The sequence below is a fragment of the Anopheles moucheti genome, chromosome 2, assembly GCF_943734755.1.
Source record: "Anopheles moucheti chromosome 2, idAnoMoucSN_F20_07, whole genome shotgun sequence".
Taxonomy (NCBI): domain Eukaryota; kingdom Metazoa; phylum Arthropoda; class Insecta; order Diptera; family Culicidae; genus Anopheles; species Anopheles moucheti.
This window is the reverse complement of record NC_069140.1, coordinates 95362343-95387477: the sequence shown is the minus strand read 5'-3', so window position 1 is coordinate 95387477 and position 25135 is coordinate 95362343. Positions and strand designations below refer to the sequence as shown.

The 25135-nt window shown below is 42.7% G+C and overlaps 1 protein-coding gene across 1 annotated transcript in view; it reads left to right on the top strand.

Annotated features, from left to right (window-relative positions):
- The first annotated feature begins 1442 nt into the window (after window positions 1-1442).
- Window positions 1443-25135, top strand: part of LOC128296837 (F-box/LRR-repeat protein 16) — a 31879-nt gene continuing 8186 nt past the window's right edge. Inside the window, exons 1-3 of the mRNA XM_053032337.1 lie at window positions 1443-2372; window positions 24148-24321; window positions 24398-24515. Of these exons, the coding sequence (XP_052888297.1) occupies window positions 1443-2372; window positions 24148-24321; window positions 24398-24515 (1222 nt within the window). The remainder of the gene's footprint in view (window positions 2373-24147; window positions 24322-24397; window positions 24516-25135) is intronic.

The following is a 25135-nucleotide window of genomic DNA, read 5'->3' as shown; positions in this document are numbered from 1 at the left end:
CACTCGTGTGCAGCTATTCGTGCGGTACGGGTCGCCGTCTCAGGTGTGCGCCTAGTGGGCGACTGTTTTTTTTCTTGCCGCATCAGTGTTTACCACCTACTACTGCTATCTGTTTCCACTGCGGGAAATAAGTGTGTGAGTGTGTGTGTGATTTTTCGTATTCATTGGACGGTTTTCCACGAACTGGGATTATGTTTTTCCCCAAAATACTGGGACTGTGGAGTTATTTCTTTATTGTAGTTACAATTGCACAACATGAAAGGATTAGAGAATAATAAAAAAGGATAATTTTGTCCAGGGATTCCAAGTTGTTCAAGTAATCTTTAGTTTTAATCACTAAAATAATAACATTAGAACACTTTATCTAAATAATTCTGATCGAAAACACAATTAAAATTCTCTCTTTGTATTACTGCACGTCTTCAAACCTTTAAAAAGATTAAATTAAAACTTTATGTTATTCGCCTACCCCTCTTTGAGCGAATCTTTGAGCCCATGGAAACCTCACAAATAATCCAGTGCAGTCAGCGTTCATAGGAAAAAGGAATTTTCCCTGCTCACATGTATAACTATGTGTGTGTGTGTGTGTGTGGGTATGTGTTACAAAACGTGTTCAAAAATCGATGGAAAATTGCGACGGTGGCCGAATGCGAACTTGGAACCCATAAAGGGAAAAGCATTGCCTTTCGTTCGATAAGCATTGGCTCGCAGTGTGAAGGCGGTTCATTCACCCATTTTACCAACACGTATGAACAAATCAAAGAAAAAAGACCAACAATGAACAAAAAAAAAATTGATAGGCAACGAAGAAGTTCGTCTTAAATTTTATCAATTTCGTTTGGAAAACCCTAGAAATTAGAACTTTTTGATTGTGAAAGCAAGGAAACACAAAAACAAAACAAAAACATGTACAAGATAAATTAGCTACTTCGATTCCTGGACAGGATTTTTGATCCTTTCATCGCGTGACGGAAAACTGTCAAAATGTGTACGTGTGGTTGTGTTGTGGCCTGTTGTGTTGAGAATCGCCTTCCCTTTGTTCCCTGCCTCATTTCGCTATCCACACCTATGGGCGAGTGCTTTGCCAAATTGCATTTCGTTCCACTTCATCAAACTAGCTTCCCTTTTTTCTACTCTCCACACAGCACAATCATCGACTAGCAGCGTTGTGTTTTTGGCTGGTGAACCGAGTGGAAACCTCCCGGTGGTTAGCGTTCGGAACGTTCCATGTGGCGGTATTTGCAGCGTGTGAAAGTGGTACTGCTAATCTGCCGTACGAAATAGTGGCCACCTATCGTGTTGTGACCGAGTGACCCGAAGTAGCACAACTCCAAGTGTTTGTGTAGTTCCCTCTCCGTGTGTGTGCGTGTGTGTGTGTGTCTACGTAAAAGTGGCCTGCTCGGGTAGGCACTTACGTGTATGTGTGGTTGTGTTTGTGTTGAATGCTGAAGATGTCCTCCATATCCGCCCAGGGAGTGGTTGAGCGTGCCTCGGCCGAACTATCGAAACGCATCAACGGCCTTGGGCTGCGGTCGAAGCACCATCATGGCAGCGGTGGTGGCAAATCCGGCGAGAAGGCTAGCGTGATGGAGCGCGTCACGAACGTGCTGTGCGGGGGTTCCAGTAGCTCTAGCAACTCCAGCAACTCTGCCGGAAACCTCACCATACAAACCGCTGGCCAATCACAGTCCGGCGGCGGCGGTGGTGGTGTTGGTGGTGGAGGTGGCGGAGTAGGAGGAGGTGGCCATGCACCCGAGAAGCCGTCCCGTGTGTCCAACACCTCGGGAGGTACGAACACGGGGGGCGGTAAAGGTGGAGGCTCGATGTTGGGCATGGGTTCGGGAGCTGGCGGTGGCAAATCACAGTCCAACACACCTCAGTCGCTGAGAAAGATTGGCCAACACCATCAGCACGGCGGAGGGCTCAACCATCACCATCTGGGCGGCACGGGTAAGATGGGCCAGTCCCAGCTGGCCCTGCCGCAGATACTCACGATGGAGCAGCTGCTGCAGGACGAACGATTCTTGGCCCGGTTCTTCCTGTACTTCACGTCGTACGAGCGCTGCACACTGGCACAGGTCTGCCAGAAGTGGCGCGACTTGCTGTACCGAAGTCCGCGCTACTGGAGCGGGCTCGTGCCGGTACTGCAGTGTCGTGAACTGCGCCAGACGACCAACCAGGACCGGGTGAAGCTGTACAATTCGCTCATCCGGCGCAGCTTCCATGCCGTCTGTCTGATGGGTGCGACCGACGAAGATGCGCTGGATCTGGTACACTCCTTCCCACTTGCTTCGAAACACGTCCATTCGCTCAGCCTGCGATGCTCCTCCATCAGTGATCGAGGTCTCGAGGCATTGTTAGATCATTTACAGGTAAGTGGAACATATCTAGAAGTAATTAAACTGCAAGGAGGGGAGATGTCCGATGTCTTATTCCGTGGGCTAGAACTAAGCTTATCGACGTACCTCCTGGTTTTGGAATCATAAAAGATGGTAAAGTGTGTTCAACAGCGCCCGACAGGGTGAGAAAAGCTCATTAAAGAAAACAGCCGTTTAGCCGTACTCATCGGAAGTTGACAGCCGAAGACCCGTTGTTGACAGGTTTTATTTTATGAAGGACCAAATTCCTTTCCCACGACAAAGTTAGAGATGTCCAAAGCGGATTGAAGTGCCAATTGCATGTAAAATTCCCTGTGTACTTATGTTTCCAATTCCAGTTTCCTAAAGGGCGAAATATACGAGTATATCGTTTATACTTGTGGATCATAGAGTCGATTATTACGAGCATTTCAGGTGACATGTTCACGAGCAGCACGGATAAACTGCCCTCCTGTCAAAAGGCATTTGGATAAGCGGTTTGCTACAGTTGATGGTTTCACGCAAATCAAGAAATCAATTACTACGAAATTAAAACTGCATTTATATTCAAAAGCAGTAATGCTAAAATATGTATCTCCCGCCTTCGGGTGACATTTTAAGCATGACGTGTGACGTAAACGAAGTTGGTTTACGATACGGTTAAAACGATCTTGTTGTAACAGACGTTTGCTACCCACACTTGCGCGTGAAAGAATTCCACTCCTCCAGGGGGTGGGGGTTCACGTGTGGGTGGTCCGTAAAACATTTTCCCACACAGCAGGCGGCAAGTGTCCTCAAGTTTTTCATGACTCCCATAATGCTGTGGAATGTGTTGCTTCATTTCACCTTCACCCGCGGGCTTGCCAAGGAGGTCTTCAGACAAATATCTTTCGGATAATAACAACCAGCCACGGTTAAAAAAATGTGAGCATAATTCTTCCAAAAAACCCCATGACTGAGCCCTTCGCCGATGGAGACGCCTGGTAGTTGAAGTGTAAAGATCACCCAACTGTAACGCCTGCAGACACAGCTTTGTCGCTATGCATCCTCAATTTAGGAATTTTATATGCGTGTGTGCATACCGTTCGGCCCCGAAAAAAAAATACGTTCCATCTCTGTTTCAGGATTTTCCCAAGAAACCATTCCAAAGGACACCATTTTCGATGCCAAAAGCTTTCACACGTTTCACAAGTTATTTCTTCTACGTTTCGTTTCCTTTATTTTTATGTTGCACTCCCATTGTCCCGGCTTCCAGTTCAAAGGTTTTGTTTGTTTGCCTTTTTTTTGTCATCAATAAACAGACCAACACTTACCGAACACAACTGAACCGAACCGAGCGGGAAAACGGATTTACGATGATATCACCAACTGTACACGGGAAAACAACACTTACCCGTTCGACCACCTTCGTGGTACAGTATTTCACTCGCTCGCCGATATCGCTCACTCACCAGACTTGTTGGCATCGGGTAGCGAACGCTTAGAAGTAATATCGTACGATGACCCAATTTTTCGCAATGCAGAACATTGGCGAATGTGTCTTGTTTTGGCAGAGATGCGGCCAGGCCACGGCCTCTCACCACAGTTTTCCTTCCGTTCCATTCGTTTGCCATTCGTTTAATGGTGCGAGACTGAATTTATGGCCGTCTTGAGGCTTCCGGGGTGCCACACCGGATAGGAAAACTGTAAGGTCAAACGCTTGCGAAGTGTCTTCAGTTGATCGGTGTCCTTGTGAGTTGGTTGTGGCATTGGGAAAAGCGGGTTTTCCGGGCATGTAGCCGAAAAGTGTTCTACACAGGTCAGTGTTACATAATCTCGCTTGAACAAGTGGCTAAGAAGGCGGTGGCTTTTCTGATCATGATTTATGCTGTAACTTGTTCGCTTGTTGTTTAAGATTGATGAACTGGGCCGTACATAGTTTATATCGTTGCATTCTATAAATAATTAAAGCAATAATAAAGCATGATTGCAATTGTTTATCAATCCATCAGAAAACCATATAAAAAGATACCTGATGATTGAGAATTCATATGCGCAGAAGCATTTATTATTTAAAAGAAGCAAAACCTATCTCCTGTCATTTCCCTCCAGCGCAAAGCAAGGAAAGCATCATGCAAATAAAACCTTCAGCTTTATTGTGGCCGTCGTCGAGCCGGTCTTCTGTTTCGGGCACGACAGAAATGTATCATGCTTCTTGGCAAACCATCAAATTGGTAAACAAATGAACATTCGAGCCAACGAACGTCCATAAAGACGGTACGGCAGCGAACTACATGCTTTAAGAACATGCAATTTGTGTGCTTTTTTCTCATCCCGAGCTGTGATCCGCTCCGGTCAATAGTAGCACACGAAACAAATAATCTGTTGATTGGAAAACGTTCCCAGCCAAATCCAGCAAGGGACCAGCCAGGGTCGTTTTTCAACAAAGCAAGTGACAGAGCGCGAAGAAAAAGACAAAAACAAAATAAAGCCATTCGGTACAAACTCGGTTGTGGTAGCGTTTGCTTTTGTCAAGCAGCTGACAACGGCTGTTTATACCGTCAGATTAGAATGATCGACAGTTTGGTTGACACCGTGAGCGACAGGTTGCGGGTAATTATGACAGAAATGTCGACCAAAAAAAACAGTGTTGCTAATGATTGAGTTTGAGTTTATTTTGAGTTGGATAAGGTAGATTGTAACTTTGACATTTTATGAAATAATATATTACAATATTGAAGGGAATATTATGATGAGGAAAATAGGATTAATAGTAGTTCGGGTGGAGGCGCCTGGTGTTTTTCGAGAACATTTTTTTTTTGGGTTAGGATCAACAAATTGTTGAAACTTCGTAAAAGTTTCATCTTCGGAAAACCTTTCTTAATCCAGTGTCCATAATCGAAAATCAATATTCATTACTATCTTCGGTGCATTGCTGAAATGAAGATTTATTCCCCACTCCCCCACCCAACAACGGTAAAGTGCAGCAAAAGCGAATTGCAAAATTGCATCACTCAAACTGCCGCCGTTCAATTACGATAAACGATTTCGTTGTGGTGGTTGCAGTCATTTTTTTCCATTTTCGTATTGCACCAATTTCTGTTGAGTTTTACTCCTATTGTTACTAAAAGTCTGTTGTAAACCGCTACTCGCAATGGATTGCTTTATTTCGACGAAGTAATGCAATGCAGGAGAAGAATAGCAAATATCAAAGCGGCCACCAACAGTAGATTGCTTTTGTGGAACTTTTGCACAAGTTTGGGCCGCTTCACAGCACCGTCTGGGAACTGTCTTGCCATTCAAGACAATACTTGACGCCAGTCTGCCTGAAAAGGAAGCGAATGGGGGCGAAAAACTGCCATTTGAATTCCATATCCGTTGCTCTTTCGCAGTCTGATGCCCGAACTAATTATTTAAATTGAATTGTTACTTACATCTACAGAATCCATTTCATTAAAGTTCTAAGTAAATGATTGCACAAAAACCATGCAATTTAATTTAAGCGACCTCGTCAATCAGAAAACATTAATATAAAACTAGACACACAATTGCATAGCTCCTGCGATGGATTTAGTGAAGCTTCCGCTAGCTACGCAATGGTATTTTTCCCGAATGATTTCATTTCGTATAAATTCCATCAAAGTTGATGTTTTGCCTTGTGCAAGAATGCCTGTTTCATGCTGCCATGGCTGCCACTTTTTTTTATAGTGCCGCTATGTATTACGCATTCGTTTGATGATGCGATTCACGGTTCGCTGCAGGGCTGCGAGCTCTGGAATTCATCGTGAGAAATTCATGTTTGTGCGCGTACCGTACAGTTGGTTGTTTGGACGGTTTATTTGAATATACTTCGACGGGTTATTTTGTTTTTTTTTTCGTTGCTGCTCCTGATGAACCTGGCCCCGCTTTACCAGCACAATAAATCTGTTCGGTTCTTTCATGTGTTTGCTTTATGGGAATTTTTGCCCTATGCTGGAAAGTATCACGGTACCGTGAGTTTGAACTCTGCAGCATATTTTTCTGTACTATTTCGGTGTTTTTTTAACCTTAAACATACTATTATCGAAAATGAAAAAAATAGATTAATAAACTATTAAATAGTCAAATAGTAGTTCTGGTGGAGGCGCCTGGTATTTTAGTACAGGAGGAACGGAAGTTTTGCCAACGGGTGTTTTAATATAAAGAAAACCTTTTTCAATACCATTTCATTAAAACAGGGGCATTCTATTAAAACGCTCGACACACACCATCTTTCATTTTGTGTACAATTACCGTAACCGATAGCACAATCTGTTTTCATGATGCTTGCCCAAACCGGTCATGGCCGTTGTTATCTGATATCACGGGAAAAAGGCTACTCGGTACACATCGTTGTACCGCACGTGGCTTTGGCTGGTACAATTATTTGTACATTTTTCGGACTCTATTAATATTTTATGCCAACCGATACCAAATCAGAACTCACTGCCGATGGCAACAGCAGGCAGTCTGGATACGTTCGCCGGTCTGCGCCACCGTACACCGGTATAGGACTCGAGGGAAAAGCCACGAATGAATGTGAACCGAGCAAATAAGAGCCTTATCAGCCGTTCCTGCAAAACCGAAAAGTAGGTCACATTTGTGCCAGATCGAGCACGGCTTTATGGCTGGGAAGGTTTTTTCCCTTCTCTCATACTTTCTTTTGGATAATGCACGGAAGATTATCCTTTCATTTTGGGGCAGCATTTCGTCTCACCCTCGTTGGGACACAGGGGCCTTGAATTTTTCATTTAATTTACTAGACACACTCCAGTACAATTTGCCATGCCGTTATGAATTTTTTTGGTAAAAGCAACATTTTAACGTATTATCTTTATGGCAACTAAACAAGTAACAAAATTATGGTAACACAAAAGAGGGATCTGTTTTCCTTGTTTTTCATCCTGCACAATGCTGAAGAAAACACACAAAAAAACATAAATTGAAGCATTACCTGCGAGGCAATAACTGTCATTGAATTACAATTTTTCGAAACTCAATTCCACCGGTTCTAGCGACTTCACCCCGAACCCCGTTCACCCGTCGTGCTGCACATCCCAATATAGCCTGTTTTGAAATTGCGAGCACTTTGTTTGGCTATAATTAGATTGCGCCTGCGACTGCTTCGCTTTGATTGCGCAAAACGGAACGCATCAAACGCTTCATTAGTGGTACTTGCGTTGACGGCTGGTTGAGTCACCGGACTGGCCGTTGTTTGGCTTGTTTTAAATTTGTGCTGTTTTTGAATGTTATTTTCAGGTATTTTCTTTAAAAATCCTTTTTTAATATAAACTAATTAAGTGGTTGTTTGATTTGTAACACCATTTTTTCCCCATGAAAACAAACCAATTTTCCTTTCTACAAAGTACATTAGCCTACACCAACGCACGCGCCGCTCCAGCGCGCTGGCATCGCTAATAATTTCCGTTCGAAATATCCGTCACCGAATTTTCACTCCCGACCAAAAATACCTGCCCCAATTTACCGTATCCAATTTGCTCCGGGCGTATATTTTCTGTAGGCGACATTTTTGTGTTCCCGTTCCTTCCGTTCCCACTACTCACCTGGTTCCGTTTGTGCAACAAGATGACGCCTGTGTGTTGTGGTTTTGTTTTGTTTTTACAAATGTTTGTGCGACTGTACGAATTTGGAAAGCGTAAATTAGATTTCCTTTCCACATTTAAATCCGTTTCCGTTCCGTTTCATTTTTTTGTGTTATGTGAGTTTGTTTTCTTTCGCGGCTCTTTCTACGGTTTCATTTCACAAATGACATGCTGCCGCGTTTAAACGTTAACAGGCAACATTTTCACACCTTTCCCACGCACGAAACTGTTTTGATTGGAGTTTTTTGATGACAAATTTCACGTTTTTTAAAAATATTATGTTAAAAATAAAATTCTTGATGGGTTTCATCCTATTTCCATTTCATCACGTACTGGGAAAATGGTCCAATTCAATACATTCTGTACTTTCTGTATTTTTGCAGCGCCTGATTTTTTTCTTCAAATTTTAATTAACTTAACCAACATAAATATGTTATTGTTGAGCTTAGGTCCTTTATGCAAACGCCCTGATGTATGCAATGTTTTGAACACTTCATTATTGTGTCCTACGCATGTGTACGTTCTTAGGTCACTGACTGTATTGCATAGTATTGCATACTTTCAGGCTACTCAAAATATTATAACATATAGATGTTTTATTTTTAATTCTAATAGAAATTTTATTTATGTTTGCTCAATTATCAGCTTTCGTTAGAAACATATTTGTTTCTTTAAAAAAAAGTTAACACTAAGCCTGACTGCCCGAAGCGGTAACAACCATAAATCTTGCACAGCGGTGCTTCGAGCTATCATTTGTCATTGGACACTCATTTAGTTGATTGAAGGAAGGAAAGGCACAATCTTCGAGAACGAAACAATCTTCATTTATCTTGCTATGGTTGTTTTTTCGGTGCACGATGGGCAATAAAACCGATTCCTTCCGTTTCGGGCCTTTTCGCAATTTACTTACACTTTCATTTCCCCTTGCACTGCCACTAGCCGTGGAAAATATTTTATAACGATCTTAAGAACCAGAAGCTATTGACGACGGTCTGCAAAACACCACCACTTACAGCTGAATTGATACAGAGTGCTTGAGAATGTATAAAAGGAAAAAGAATAGTAACACACACACACACCACTCAATCACCCCGAAGCGAGCTCGAATGAACCGTTTTGACAAGAATGCGAAATTCTCTGATTTCGAATTCTGCTGCAGTACGCACGGCACGGATTTCTTGTCAACTATTGTTTCATGAATTTAACATCAACGCCAATGGTTACGCTTCAATTTGCATATTGCGATATTTTGAATGAGAGCCTTCGGCACCGGGGATGGTTTCTGGGTATGGGTTCGGTGTTTGGTAATCTTCAACGCTCGAGACCGCATAATGGTAAAGCGCCGATAGAAACACATTCCGAATCGATGACAAAATTATGCGGAAACGTTTCATTTGCCTGATTACTGGACTAGATTGAGAGCGAGTTTAATGCTAGTGTGTGGTTGAGTTTAAACCATTTGTTTTTATTCGCTGAGCTGAACATCACTTCATTCATGAACCGTCTCTTGCTACATTAAATAAAAGCAAATATGTTAAGTTTAACAATTTTAAGCAGAAAAGGAAAATAAATGACAAGCTGTGTTAAATTTATCTACAAGAAATTGTCAAGCAGTTTGCTTAGCTTGAAAATGAATCGCTCAGAATTGCTCAGGGTTTTACTTATATTGGTTTATTTGCAGTCATCATTGGGGCTTATATCCACCCGAGCAAAATTTTAAATTCATATGATAGAGTCAACATTTTTCAGCTTACTTTACATGATTTAAACATCACTTACGTTAGGATAAAGTTGTTACAATTATTACAACCATTTCTAACTCAAAACTGAGAAGGCAATGGATGTAAGAACAACATCAGTCCCGTTTGCTGGTAACAATCCCACACTGCAGCTAAAATTCCCATTAACAGGACATCAAAAGGATAATACACAGGTGCTCTAATGTCGATTAGATTCCTTGCAGCGCAGAGCATAGGAATGGCAGCGACATGGTTTTTATTTTCCTGCCGGCACTGTCGGGTGCGCCCCAGTAGAACCGAAACGAATATTCACGGTTCGCTTCAAAGCTCCTGATCCGTAAAATCGATTTCCAACGCGCACGTCAGCGGTGAAACACAAATATGAACACCGTACAACAGTTCGATACGTTTGGCGGTCGGTAGTACTATTGTCTTTCGATCGTAGGGCCAAAGAGTACGGAGTTGTTTTTTGGTTTTTCGTCGCTACGAATCGGGGAGTTGTTTGTTTTTGAAGTGTGTCTTACACTCGAAGGAGAGTTTGCTCGAAGCACTGGAGTTGGGTAAATCTGAGCGCAAGGTTGAATACGGGGGAAAAAAGCCTTCTGCATCGTTGTTGTGGGCTACAGCTACTTTTTTGCATTTCGTTTCAGACCTAATCTGCATAAAAAATGGAACATCTTGAGCATACATAACGTAATGTTGAACTTTGATAGTGCCCAAACTGTCAGATAAACTGACAATCGAAGCAGGCAGCGTTTGATTATTGTCGTTCGATAGTATCGATAAAATAGTGTTGGAGCATTTTGAAACAATGTTCAAATGCGAACGGAAACAGTTTCCGATGCGATGAGGACAAACCCGGTTGTGTTCGGAAAACATTGAAGGAAACACATCGCCGTCTAGACAAGCCGAATGTTTGTAACGTCCACAAGCGACATCAAAGGAATGGGCTGAGCAATCTCGAAATGAAACTCATCCTGCCACCTTTGGATTGAAACGTCAGCATTATGTCAACGCCCTGTGGGAAATCACTTCAGAAGATAAACATTAATTTCACTATCAACTTCTATTCCCCTGCAGACAGGGGCTGTGATGGAAGGCAAGTCCCTAGCGTGAAACATAGCTAAGATTTTTGTTGAAAGACAAACATTTCTCACGCTTTGATGCTCTCATGCCTAACCTACCGCTAAGATATGTTGCTTAGCGCTGAATATTTGAGAGATCTTTTTATCCCCATCGCTTTGGATGCGCCATAATTGGGCAGCGATCCGACAGTCAGACTGTCTGGCAGACAGACAAAACAGACAGACGCAATGAAATGGCCGAAACCGAAGGAACAAGATACGCACCGTCGGGGCTTCGGAACTTCTGCGAAATGTGAGTCCGAACGGAGAATGATGGAACTGTGGAAGCTTTTGCAATACTTGTACGACTGAAACGCAAAGCATCCTCCTTGCGCTGGAGACTGAATGGCGCCTAGGGTTTGTCTTTTTTCCCCATCGCCAGTTTTACGTTCTTTAACCGCTCAGCTTCCCATTTTGCTTTGTGCGGAGTTTGAAAATGAACCAATCGGTTCATTCGACAAAAAAACAGTCGACGCGTGTTCGTTGCTCAACGCGGGCACAAATCGATGACAGTGGCTTTATTTGATTGCAATACGTCGGTATACGGATTCCTGTACCACCACTGGGAGTGCATTCGCTTGCCACTGCTGTTCATCACCCTGGGCAGTATTGATTTCCTGCTAGGCACACAATAATGTCGATTGCCTCCAGCGTGCTTGGGGCTGGATCTATTTTCACATTGCTTGCCCGCATCTACCAGAGGTCGGCAAACTTTATTATTGAACGGAATCGTAAGCGTAAGTAATTTAACATATGTTTATGATAGAAAATGAAGAGAATAGGACAGTGGAGAATAAAGGAGAGGGATTAATTTGGACATGCCACAACAACTAAATACTATACGTGAAGCACGTGCATTTTTGTACTAAATCTTCTTATTGTTCTAAAACTCTAGTGCCTCATAATAGTGTCGCTTTGCATACATTCAGGTGTTGCCCATAAAAGAAAGGATAGATACAGTAGGATAGCTACAACATTCAGTAGAACGTCGATTATCCGGGCAATGGTTCGCCGCATGCCGGTTTATCGAATTCCACGGATGATAGGCACCTCAGCTTTGTACGTGCAATAAATGAAGATGAAGATGACAGGTCAGCAATAAAAGAATCTGTATGTATTTAGTATCATAAGTTATACTTTATTAACAATATGGAACATTTTCCAGGAAGTTTAACTTGGTAAACTGTTTATAGAAAATTCTCACGTTTCTCTTGGGCCAACCGGTTAAACCGAGCCAATGGTTAAAAGTTCAAAACTATTCTACTAGTTGTCATTTTATAATACACGGATAATCCGGCCCCCGGTTAATCAGGTGCTGGATAATCGACGTTCTCCTGTAACATACTGTTAGAAGTTTGTGAACTTAATTACAACAACTTTCCTTTTAGTACTCACCTCATAAATATGCTCGATGTACGCTTTACCAACCCCTGGAATTAAGCTTTTCACATTCTGATTGCTGTAAACTGTGCCTGCAATCTCCGGATATATTAGCTTTCAAACCGTTCCGCTAAACTCGATGCCGAACATTCTGAAGACGCACGTATTGGTATTTGCAGAGCTTCCGGGAAATAATACACACCGTCCAAATTTACTCCCCGTCATCAAATCAAGCTCGAAACGAACGTTCATTCACTCTGCGGAAATAAGCTTTTATGATTGTTGCCGTACAACATTCTTGTGATGTTTCGTTAGCGGAAAGCCCTTTTCGTAGCCAAGGAAATTTGATTTCATCATCGACCGTGATGATGGTTGCAAATGGTTATTATGAAAACACATTTTAACTGCCCACATGCCATCCGAAAGATGTATGTCATCTTTACCTTCTTTTATTATTCCAAACAATTTAACGTTGTCTATCAAAGCTCGTACGAACACAAACACCATTGCTTTACGCCACATGTGACGCTTACGACAAGATGATTGATGATGCCTGTTTGCAACGGAATCTCTACTACTGTCCGCTTGCGATTGCGTGACTGTGACCATACGCAACGAAAGAAGGACGTCAAAGTCATATACTCATCATCAAACACAAGCCGGGACAGTAAACACTAGCTTGCTAATGCTAAAGTGTGTGAAAAGAGCTGCCCATTCAGTGTATTTTATAATGTTCTAGAAGATGTGAACTCTGAACGATGAGCTCATAACGCCTAAAAGTATGCAATTAGCACTTCATGTTTTACTACTAAGCTGACCAGTTGCCGAGATCCTTCACATAAATTCCCTAAAAATAATGTTGTTAAAGTTTTATATTAGCCTTGTTGCTTATTTGAAGGATTACTAATATTCTTCGCTCTATCATTAAAAGCTCAATATGAAAAACCTACATTATTTACCGTATCATTTTACAGGAATCAATTGATTCGTTTCATTCCGGGAAAAAATGCCCCTCAACTGCTTGTTTTGCTTGTTGTGTTCCTTCCTGCAAACGGTTGGCGTAACACTACCCAGCTATTCCCGGGTGCACTGAACGATGAATATTTAATCAGCATGGCTGACATGAGACTGGCCTGCATTTTCTGCGGGCCTGGAGTGGAGCATTTCTGGAAAAAGCGTTACACCGTAATGCGAAGGTAACATGCGTAAAAGGAAGAAGCCATCCTCTGGTCCTTAGTAATGAGGTTGAGCCTGAAGAAAGAGAGCTGTTTGACATGAAACCCATTGCTTTAGTTCAATAGCCGTAGACGGTTTAATAATACAGCAAGCAATTGGATGCCGTACTTTATGTAACTTAGGCATCGAAGATTTATCCAAGCCCAGCCTTCCACCCATTTCGCAGCATAATGCGATTCCAAGGTCTATTAATTATAGATATAGTGGGGCACATTATGCAAAAGTAATGAAACTAATTTAATTCCCGGCAAACGGGTTTTTTGTTACGCCACGCATCATGAAATATTTATGTTTCCCTGCAGTTTATCGATAAATCAGAATACACTTCTTCATCAACAGCAAAAGATAAAGGTTGTATTGAAACCCGATAGCACTTCACTCTATCTATGAATATTCCATCATCAAACTGAACTGGTGCACAACCAAAGCAACTGCCAAAGGAACACCACACGGTCGCGCAACGACGATGCAACGCCTGTGAACCTTGCTGGCCGTAATTTAATCGATCCAGCTAATGATAGCTATTTTTAGTGCTTAACTTCTTTTCTCCACTCCGACCCAACGTAAACGCCGGCGTGTAAGATACTTAATGCGACAACGATCCAGCCCCGGACGAACGGCCGTAAGCAAATGCTCGCTGACATTGCTGTCAGTCACAGTTTAAATTATGAAGCAAAGCGGACAGGATGCTCTGTGCGCTGTGCGAGTGGACGAGCATTAAATTCACCGGCGAACTGATTAGGCCACTGAAGCACTTCGAGTCCCTTCGAGAGGTGTAGCGGTAACATTAAAGACTTAAAGACCGAACAGTTTTCGGGGGCGAAAAGTTTTCTCAGAACCCGTTTTTTTTAGTAAAAATAATGGTTTTACCTGCCGAAAGAGTTTCTTTGTTTTCAATTTGCAGTTAATGAGCGAAATTTTGCCCATTTGTGTAATGAAGTGCCGTACAGAAGGGATTTATAATGCGCATCTTAAAGGTGTTGGAAAGTGCACCGTCAAACGGTGGTGCAAAGGTGCAAAAAGAAAGTAATTTAAGGTGAGTTATGGCGCATACAACTTTCAAAAATTACGTGCTCAGTAAAGGCTGCCTTGTGAAGGAAGATATAAACGTTGGAACTTTGGATGATGGCAGAAAGGCTACAATAAACCTCTGCAGTTTGATGAGTTGTTTGAATTTCTTTTAAACAGTTTTTAAGTAATGCAGTTCATATTCAACAATGTTGCTATTAACGATTATAGCTCTGGCTATTGAGAAGATTAAATTGTACATTACATGAAGTCTTCCCCGAGGACCGAGGTTCTCGTGGACTTGTCAGAAATGTCTGAGCATGTCACACAGAGAAATGGAAGAGTCCAACTTTAGCGAAACCAGAACTAGTAGCAATGTGGAGTTATATTTGGATAATCTAATGAAGAACTTCTTGGAGTTTATTCGGAAACAGTTATACAAATAGTAATACAAACTGTACTCCTACTTACCACACTTTCAAAACTTTCTTTCACCATCGATCGATCGAAATTTGTCTCAACAACAAGTGTGCGATAACGCATGCCACACAATATCCCTCTGCCAGCTCCACTGTATCGATCGACAGTTTGATTGTTTTGTTCCGAAAAGAAACATGCAATCAACATGCGGCAGTGTGTTCATTGTTCTCCTTCATCCCGCATCACCTTCCCGTGTATCCCGTGTGCCTGTTGTTACCAACTTCTTACTGCATTTTAATGATCCTCCGCCGTCGTTGCACAAGCCACCAATGGAGGCCGCCAGGAAAGGATGTGATGCAACGCGTGCGTGTATGTGTGTATTTCTAATTTCAGGCAGCTTTTGTCGTAGCCGATGCACCTGAAGGATGTGCCCACTTCACGTGTGTAGACAAGCCTCCCGTTGGAGCCGTGCTCGAGTAGGACGTCCTTTTGTTTCGAGGCTCGGTCTCTTGCAGCGGATGCATAACACAATAATAAAAAAAAGTTTTAAAAAATAAGACACTACCACTAACCACGTGTCAACATAGTGCGGGAGCTGCTGGGATGGTGAATCTTCTTAACAAAGCAAACAATATCCTGAGCACGTTCTATAAAACCGTAACCGCACAATAGGGAGGCATGTTGTAAAAGGTGTCTTACACGGCGCAACCATAGACCCGGTTATGTTTTTTTTTGCGTGCACCATTCTTTTTGGTGTGATTGTTGATATATTCTGGGCTGACCGTACCATGTCCCATTTCGCACCGGGACCCCCATCGTTCTCACCTGTTCAAATACGACACGGTGCGTTTCATTTCCCCTATGCACACAATGACCTAAACAAGGTGGTGAAACGCCTAACCGTGGTACCATTTGGTTAGTCAACGTTTCACCAATGTTTGCTCAGTGGAAGAATAACCGCATCCGCTCCCGCATATCCATCCCCCCCTAGCTGGCCTGGTAAATCCTGCAGAGGTCTTAAACAAGCGACCAACGTTGTCGCTTCACCAACAAACAGGAAAAGCTAGTGTACCGGGCATGTTAGCCTTTCCGACATTGCCGCACGCTAATGAAAATGACGGAAACAGCTTAAAGCCCTTCGCCGGATCCGGTTGACGATGGCCTTTTGGTCGCACTTTACCCGCCTAAACCGCACATCTCCGTTTACCGGAGATGAGTTTAGAGGAATGCGTTCATTAATAACAAATGTAGCCAAAGAATGGTGTTGTTTTGGTAGAGCCGAAAGCACTTATACAGGGTAGGAAATGAACTAAAACCGCATTCTGTAAAATCTTCAGTCTTTCGCAAACTGATGAGTAGTGTAGAGACACTAATGAATTTGGATCTGCGGTATCCAAAAATGGGGGTCGATGCGTTGCGAAACAAATAATTATCAAGAACTTTTGTAAAGAGTAAGATCTAATCGTGACATCCACGATGATGTTTTGTCTTTTTCATAGTCCATTTCATCAAAAAGGAACAACCATGTCTCATACCAGGGTTTATCATCCGGTACTGCAACGTCCTACTTGTTTCCTTGTTCCTTATCATTTTGGCATGAATAAAGAGTTCGGTTGAGAACGACTTGAGCTACGATTGGCACAGGAGGACATTTGACGTACGGGACGGTCCGCTCTTGTAGTACCACTTAATCATCTAGCCAGCTTTCCGCCAGATGGCGTTGTATAATCACTTACTAAGGTTGATTAAAATAGAGGGAGTGAGTCATTCAAAAGAGCAAACTCTTTAACTGACTCTTTTAACTCATCCATGAGTGAGTTGCTTAAGAGAAGACAAGTCGAAGGACTACTTATATAATGATGTTTTATGTGCTATAATATGCCTTGCTAATGTGTAATGAGCCTCCTTTGTGAAGTAGCGACTCACTCACTAGTAAGATTCAACTCACTCATTGATTCTTACTCGGTAGGCTCACAACACTAGTTCTATAGGTTCACTGTTATAGGGAAAAGCTGTTATGAGGAAAACCTTGCATTTTGCATACTTTTTAGACATTTCCACACAATTTGTTAGTACAATATAAAGATCTAGACTCAAATTATAGTAACAGTATACCCTTAATATTCTTCAAAAATCGAGGCACAACGCGAAAAATAGTGACACACGCTGCAACGAACGGAAAAGTCTACTTGATTTCGTACTGTCAAAATTTTCAGGCATGCGCAAAGTAAATACAAACCAGCAAAAGGCAAACTCCCTGTACACTCTGCTATTTGACCGATGTCTCCATTTGTGAGTTATGTTATCAATTGTCGAACGTTTTTATAGCAAAGTTTGAAAGGCAACCAAATCAATTTTTAACTGTTCATTTTCTTGTACTGGATTTAAATATCTCGTCACTGCGCTGCCTTGTTTCGTGTACAGATTTGTCTTTGACCGACTGTAATACCTTTTGACAGCTGAGGGAGCTATTTCTACTGGCAACCGGCATCATAGTTTTGCATTATTTACTAATCTGCACAAAAATTGTTGGGCATTCGAAGCTGTGCACTCAAATTCTTTGCCACGTGAAGGCAATATGGAAATGAAGCAACAGCAACAAAATCACACCGGCTACATTATTTCATCGCATTAATTGCTTTAAATATGAAGGTTCGTTACCGAAGCACTTTGCTGGCAATTATTTCACTGTTTAACTACTTACCCGCCAGATTGCGATGGTGAAGCGTGTTGCAAAAAAAACAAGGGCACTACTGCACTCCTTTCCTACAATCCGCCGGAACACTGGCCGTAGGATAAATACCACCGGGCACTCGGCGTAGGTAGCACACCGTTACATGCTGAAATTAAATGGCTGAAGAACAGAGGGATGCTTTGGTCACACGGCACGCTTCGTACTATCGTTTTTACCATCCATCTTGGTAACCATCTGTGGATGGTGGTACCGAACCGAACCGAACCGAACCGAGAACCTCCCGGCACCAAAGACCCTGCTGCGGAATGCGACAAAGTGGAACATTACACGGCACACTGCAGTTTGTGCTGCAAGTTTTATGAAATTGCTCCACCAGGAAACGGAAACGAAGCACCGAGTGCACCGAGATACCGGACGGAAACAGCGACACTCTTATCGTAGGGCACGGTGTGGTCGAGACAGCGTTCAAAAGAAAGGGAGACTAAATTGGATACACAGCACTGTCCGGTCACATCCCGGCCGTGCTTGCATTGTTCCAGCTGAATACGGAATTGGCTCTGATCCAGAGGCAGATATAATGTGGTGGAAGTCTTGTTCGAAAAACCCAATGGAGAGTTCTTCCATTTTAGAACTCCGATCAGGTATAGGAAGTTTTTAGCAAATGATTAGTCTTTGCAGTTAGATATGCTTATAAGAAATCATCAAGTTTCTCAAGCAAGGCTCTCGCGCTCAGCCTTAGTCATTGGGGACATTTTAGCTTTGATATATTATATTTGATGCATATTTGAGTTGCCATAAAAGAAAATACTTTAACCACTCAACCACTCATGCGCTCTGAGGAGTATTTGGGAAGGGTAATGCCATATCACGGTGACGGTAACATTTGCATGCTACTGACCATTCCGTGTAGCTGGTTAGGTTTTATGGTTAACGCATGCTCTGGCCAAAATGGTCACAAAATGGCACACTGTTATTTCGAACCTTCCTTCAGCATGTCATTCCATTGGGTGTAATTGCTTCATGGTGCTGGAGCTGCGCTAGTGACGGAAGTGACGAATGTACAAACCACCCATTGCGTGTCTACAGGCGTCCGTTTCGAATCGTTTCGGCAATTTTCCACCTGTCCACGGTTTGCTTAATGTCGAGTGGAAGGATCTCCAACAGTTTACGTACATACAATAGCATTTCTAATGGTAGTTCCAACTTTCTAATTGAACTTTTTGTAAAGTTCCCGGGAAAAGGCTCAAACGTTTGCGATTATCAATACATTTAAGTCATTTATGATCGTTGGTATTTTGAGCTCGCTTTATCTGCGCTTTAGTTCTGAGGGCACTCGGCTAAAATTGGCAATCGCGAAACTTCCCAGCTACCTGGAAATGGCCGTTGATAGCTATCGCCATAAATTGTGCGGTACGTTTCCTAGACTTCCAGCGTGAGTTTGTTGAAGTACGCGGAAAATCGGAGTGAGCAGTGAACAAATTCGCATCAGCCGCTAGAAGGTGTAGATTGATTTAACGTTTGCAGTACGTTTGCCTCGAACCTTCCGACGGGTGAGCGTGACATGGGAAGACTACCCGGGGTAAAGTTATATCCCCATCGTCCAACCTCCCAACACGGACACGTTCCGAATCAGCTGGCAAGAAAATGGATCTCCCCCTCTACTGTGTGTGGGAAAAAGTAATCTGATTAATAATGATGGTACTTTGCAGTATGGTTTTGCCTCCCGACCGTTGAGCTTGGTAGCGCGTTAATTAGATGCTGCAGTGCGCTAATGAATTTATCGAAACCACCAACTTTGGTCGTGGTCGGTTGCTGTGCGTGTGGGTGTGTGTATGAATTTTGTGTTTCATCAAGCCAACTGATGCGTGATTTATGCACCAGCGAAAATATTCATCGATGCACGATTTATTTAACTTTGCCCCGCCAGATTACTGCTGCTCGTCGTCACATTTGTGTGTTTCCACAGTGAAGTTTGCTAATTGACAAAGTTGGACTTTGTTCGTCGGTTTGGATGTGCTTGGAATTTTGACAAATCAACATTGATGTTTGGAACTTTTGAGAAAAGTCCCATCCTACGGTAGAACTGTGTTTTTTTAATTTATTTGCAATGTATTTCAAAGTAACACTCCGGGAATTTGGTGTGTTAAGTGTCTTTTTATTAAATTAATGTTATTAAATTGCTCCAATAGGAAGCACTGTTGGATGAATCTGATTCCGATTCTTGATTCAGAATGAATCTTGGAACAACATTCTTCTTCCACCATTGATCATCCGCTGCCTCCATCTACCTTTCCTCTTTAGGTCTCCGAGGAGCATGACTGCTCAGAGAAATCATGGATCTTATGAGAATCGGTTCTAGATTTGAATGACTCCCCACTAAAGATTCAAACGAATGACTCTTTTCAGATGATTCATTGAGCACCACACTCGTCTCGTACGGGTCATTCGAGAATGTGTTAAATCGCGATAATTTCTTTTCCGTTCCCGTTCCGTTGACTTGAGAATCAGCTGATCGGATCTAGTATTGGTGCTATTTTTAAGCCGCTTCATGGCACCACAAACACATCCCCAAGAGCCCTCCCGAGCACCCGAGTAATCAACAGCATTAAAGTAGTTCAACCCGAACCGGGGGGGGGAGACTTAAGCCGACGCCAGTGAGACAAATTGCCGAACGGTTGGTATGTGAAGAATTTCACTTCGATGTGCACTTCGTGTGTGTGTGTGGGTTGCAATCTAATCGAGCAGGAAGTGTGCTGAGTGTGGCCAATCCGTTAGATAATAAACATCGTGTCTCAACCGCCTCTAAATGACGATTGTTGTGTTACACAGGGGGGGTATTTTGTATTTGCTTTTCACACACTCACCTACTTGGGGGAAATGACCCCCAACCGGCTGTCACATGATACATTCGGTGATGTTAGTGAGCACACCCGCTGAGATGGTAAAGTGTGAATCTTGGTGAACCATGAAAGCCATGCCTTAACTCTCAATCCGTGTTCACATCTGTTCGGCATTTTCTGATTGCGAGTTTTCCTCCTTCGGCGGTGCTTCCCACTAACCTACCGTGTGCCGATAACCTTGAAACATCATTTGCAGCTAGCGCAGTGAAGCTTGCTGTCCATGTGTCGGCTTCCCGGTTTATTTACGAATTGTCGGCCGGTTGTGCATTTACTCCGGAACAACGGTAGCCAGCGTCCACAGCGTTGGCACAGTCAGCACCAGCTTACCCATTCCTGTCAGCACAATGGCGGACGTTTATGATGTTTAGCTTAGCGGAGCGGGAAAATACGAATCGATCGTGCATGTGCAGGCTTCCATTCGTCCACAAACAAAAAAAAACGGGCAGTACTCGGACGAGATGGCTTGCTTTCCGCCTGTTCACATCATGTTGACATTTAATTGCTTTTCCAACACACCCGTTCGCTCCGCTAACGCTATCGTGCCACCTGTGCAGAACCAAAAAAAAACACTTCGAGTGGCATTAAATGAAATGATATACTGTTCGTGTGTGCTGCGGCAGGAAGACAAAATGGCGATAGCGTACGACGTACGGAATGTTTCCAACGATTATTGAATCGTTTCATGCCGAACAAACGCGTTTTAAATGTAGTACAAAGTCAGATTAGACAATCGTTTGATTTGATTTATTGCAATTGGGGGGTTTTGCCAACGATGCTAGGCGGTGGCACAAGTGACCGAAAACAGAAAAACGAAGCTCAAGCGAAAACAGAAGCTCAACGCCATGTATAGGATGGTGCTGTGATACTTCAGATCGCTGTCTAGATTAGTTCAGTTGACAACTTGTTTAGTGTTGTTGCTAATAGGTGTATGAAGAGATACCCCTACTCACAAACTCATGACGGGAAAGCTAGTAACTGTTATTGAATATCGATACTAACCTCCCGATTGGAGAACAAGCTCAAATTACAATGTTATTATCATCCACATACTCGAAAGATCTGGAATATTCATAAAATTTGAACAAGAATTATGTCTTTCTTTGACTTTATATAGCTAGTCCTGGGTACGTAAATATCTTTCAACCGTTTACTGTAAATAAAGTGATCTTTAGAGGCGACCTGGTGGCTTCTTGGTTGATCCAAGGGTTGATCGCACGGTACCGGACTTTCACACCGTACTGTGAACCGGGAGATATGATGAACCTCATCCTCATATGTGAAGCCAAATGATCGCTTTACAAAATCCGATTCTCTGCCTTTTCACCTGCCTTGAACACCAATCGCCAATAAGATCTGCAGCTCTTATTCCGGACTAAAATCGAAAAACAGCGACACAAATTTCCAACCAAATCTAAAACAATAAAAATCTTGGTGCTAAGACTGGCCCGTTTAATCAACACAACTACACACAAGACATTTGAATGGACGTCCAAACGTCCGAAAAGGGCGTCCAAACGTCAAATCACGTGTAACGAACTTTTGGCTACTTGTCAAATCGCTCTATATTACTTGACCTCCATCCTACACAGACCTTGGACTGTGACTATCCCGCTACGTGGTAAAATAAGTCTAGTAAGCCAGAAATGGCAGGCATGATCTAGTAGGTCGTTACACCATGAAACGAGAAAGAGATTTTTAGAGCACATGGTTATGGTAAGGATTCGACTGGTGTGGTGTGTGAAAATTGAATGGCTTATCCTGTTTGGAATCATCCGGAACAGTTCAGAAACGTTGGAACCGACCACAACCATCTGGAATATTACTTGGTATCAGCTAAAACAACAACACGAAAAAGAAGATGCCATAATTATAGCAGATACTGGCCTACTTCAATTGCGACCATTTCAAGCGTCTGTTCCCATGATTCCGACTGTAATCCAGAACCTGATTCGAATTTCGAAAAATTTTCGAAACCCCCTGGAACCACCAATTTTGCCTAACTCTACAATCAACACCATGCCAATTTTGAAATGTATTTCGCTTTGTTCATTAAAAGCATTTCAAATCAAGCAAACAAGGAAAGCTTTATTTACTTAGTTCATCGCTCATTGTAAACCTCCAACAACAAAAAAACAACCCTTTGAAGATAAATGGTAATGAAAGAGTGTGCCATTTTGACGTCAAGTTACTGTTATCACAAGTATCAAATACTGGTAACAGGTAAAGGAGCGAAAGGCAGCCAAGGCTGGCAAACATTCATAATGAAACTGTGAGTGAAGGCTCGATTAACGAGCGTTTGTACTCCACGCCCGGCACACGAATGATACGTATTTTTTATCCCTTTTTCCACGATGTTTGCAGTTGTTTTTTTTGTTGTTGTTTTGGTTTCTTTTACTTCATCCGCCGCAAATCCAACGACACAACGGTGGCATCTCGGCATGTTTTGTCGGGGCATTAATGTGGATTCGCCGAACAAAGGAAAACATGGAGCAAACAAAAAAAATTTTCCCCCGACCTGAAAACGGACCTGAAGTGGTTGAATTTATGTCGACCGGGATAACCTTTTATCATACCCGAATGCGTTAGTTAACAATTTGCGGTATGTTTAATATTCATTCGCATCGACTCTGGGTGTGTATGTGTTTTTTCTTCCTTCATGGCTGGAGCGTGTTCCAGCAGTTCTTTCGCGTTGATACAAATTATTCCGGTGGCGAACGGGAAACAGGGGATCCAGTGATTGGGATGGCATTTTGGGCAAGGTACACGATACACGGTGTCTGGTGTGTCGGCAGAGAATAACTTTCGCACCGGCAGCACCAACGGATGCTGCAGCATTAATAATCATAAAGCATTAGCAAACCATTAACAATCATCTGATGGCGAAGGCACGGTGTAAAAAATGGAAATTAGTAACAACATACAGGTGGGCATAATTTTCCCGGCGCGTTACGAATGGTGATCGGGCTGCTAAATGCATCTGGGCACGGTGATATGAACAGAGTTTGAATATACAAACGGTATTAGGATGCGTTAAATTTGAGAATCGTTTTTGAACGGATTTCACACGAAATTGGCACGATTGGAGTTTGAATCTACAGCTGAATTGAGGCAGTTTGAATGATCGATTTGCGATATTCCTTTTGCTGTTAAACCACTTGAGTAGCTTAATTACACAACATTAAATATTGAGCTTGGAATTTACGCTTGCGAAAGCGATTTAAGGGTCTGCGAAAGGTTTAAGTCGAAAAGCCGTCCCATTCATTTAAGTGAAATTGAGTCTCAAAAAGATTCGTTCCCACTGGCAGAGAGCTTAACCCGTTTGTATTGTTACAATTTTCTTAACCGCCGACAGTGCTTGTTGGAAGCGAAATCAACACAAATTAAATTTAGTGTAAGCTACCCCTATTCGAAGCCCACGATTGCCTCGTGTACGTTCAACCCACACGCTTCACGATATCCAATTTCAATTTGCCCTAATCTTTGGCTGACCTTTTCCGTTTGTCGTCACCGGTCACGGGATGGTAATGTTTTGGACATTTGCTTCGATTTCGAAAGCCAACCCCAAAACGGGACAACACAATCACACGCTAGGGACATGGGGACCGTGGGTTTTGGCATGGAAATAGTTTTACTTACAGCCGTTGACCGTTTGACTGAGTGCGCTTTGCATTGCTTTCTTCCCTTGCAGTCGCTGTTCGAGCTGGAGCTGGCTGGATGTAATGAGATTACCGAGGCCGGTCTGTGGGCATGCCTGACGCCAAGGATAGTGTCGCTTTCGCTGGCGGACTGCATCAATGTGGCCGACGAAGCGGTCGGAGCCGTCGCACAACTGTTGCCTTCACTGTACGAATTTTCGCTGCAGGTAAGTCCGTGACCACCATCGCAGTTTCACGCAGAAGGTATTTATTTTGTCCTTGCTTTTTCGTATTTGTCCCCAGGCCTACCATGTGACAGACGCAGCGTTAGGTTACTTTTCACCCAAACAGAGCCACAGTCTTAGCATTCTTCGGTTGCAGTCCTGCTGGGAGCTTACGAACCATGGTGTCGTCAATATAGGTATGTATATTGTGTCCGATCTGGTGGTTTGTACGAGCGCGGAAAAACATTTCTAAACGGTGGATAATGATTAGAATGGGGTTCTCAAATTTAATTCAATTTTGAGGTCAAATTGAAGTCACATGTTGATTTTATTTAAGTTGAATTATAATGTGTCTAGAACTTGTCCCTGGAACCCTCGAGATCGAATCTGGTAAAAGGTTCCTTTAATCACTCATTTTTCGATTTTAGATTCGATATCTGCCTCGACATTCTCTAGTTGAACTTCAACAGAATCCAGATTTTTCTCTAAATTTGCCATTTGAACCCTACAATTCTAAATATATTCCAGTGCGAACCCATTCATACCGAGAAAACGGTAATAATGGTAATACAGAGTAAACGACATTTTGATGAAATACTCACATGAACCGTGCGACGCATTGGAATAGCTTGTTTTTTTTGCTCAATCACAAATTTTGCATTCGGCCCAATGTGCTGAGAGGGAATCTGAAATAATGAAGACATTTTCGGTCCCGTACCATTATCCCATAGCGTGAGTAATGATTTTTCTACGAACCATCTTTAAGCAAATCGATAACGATACACCAATGTGTCACTGGTACTGGTCCAGCGAAGGG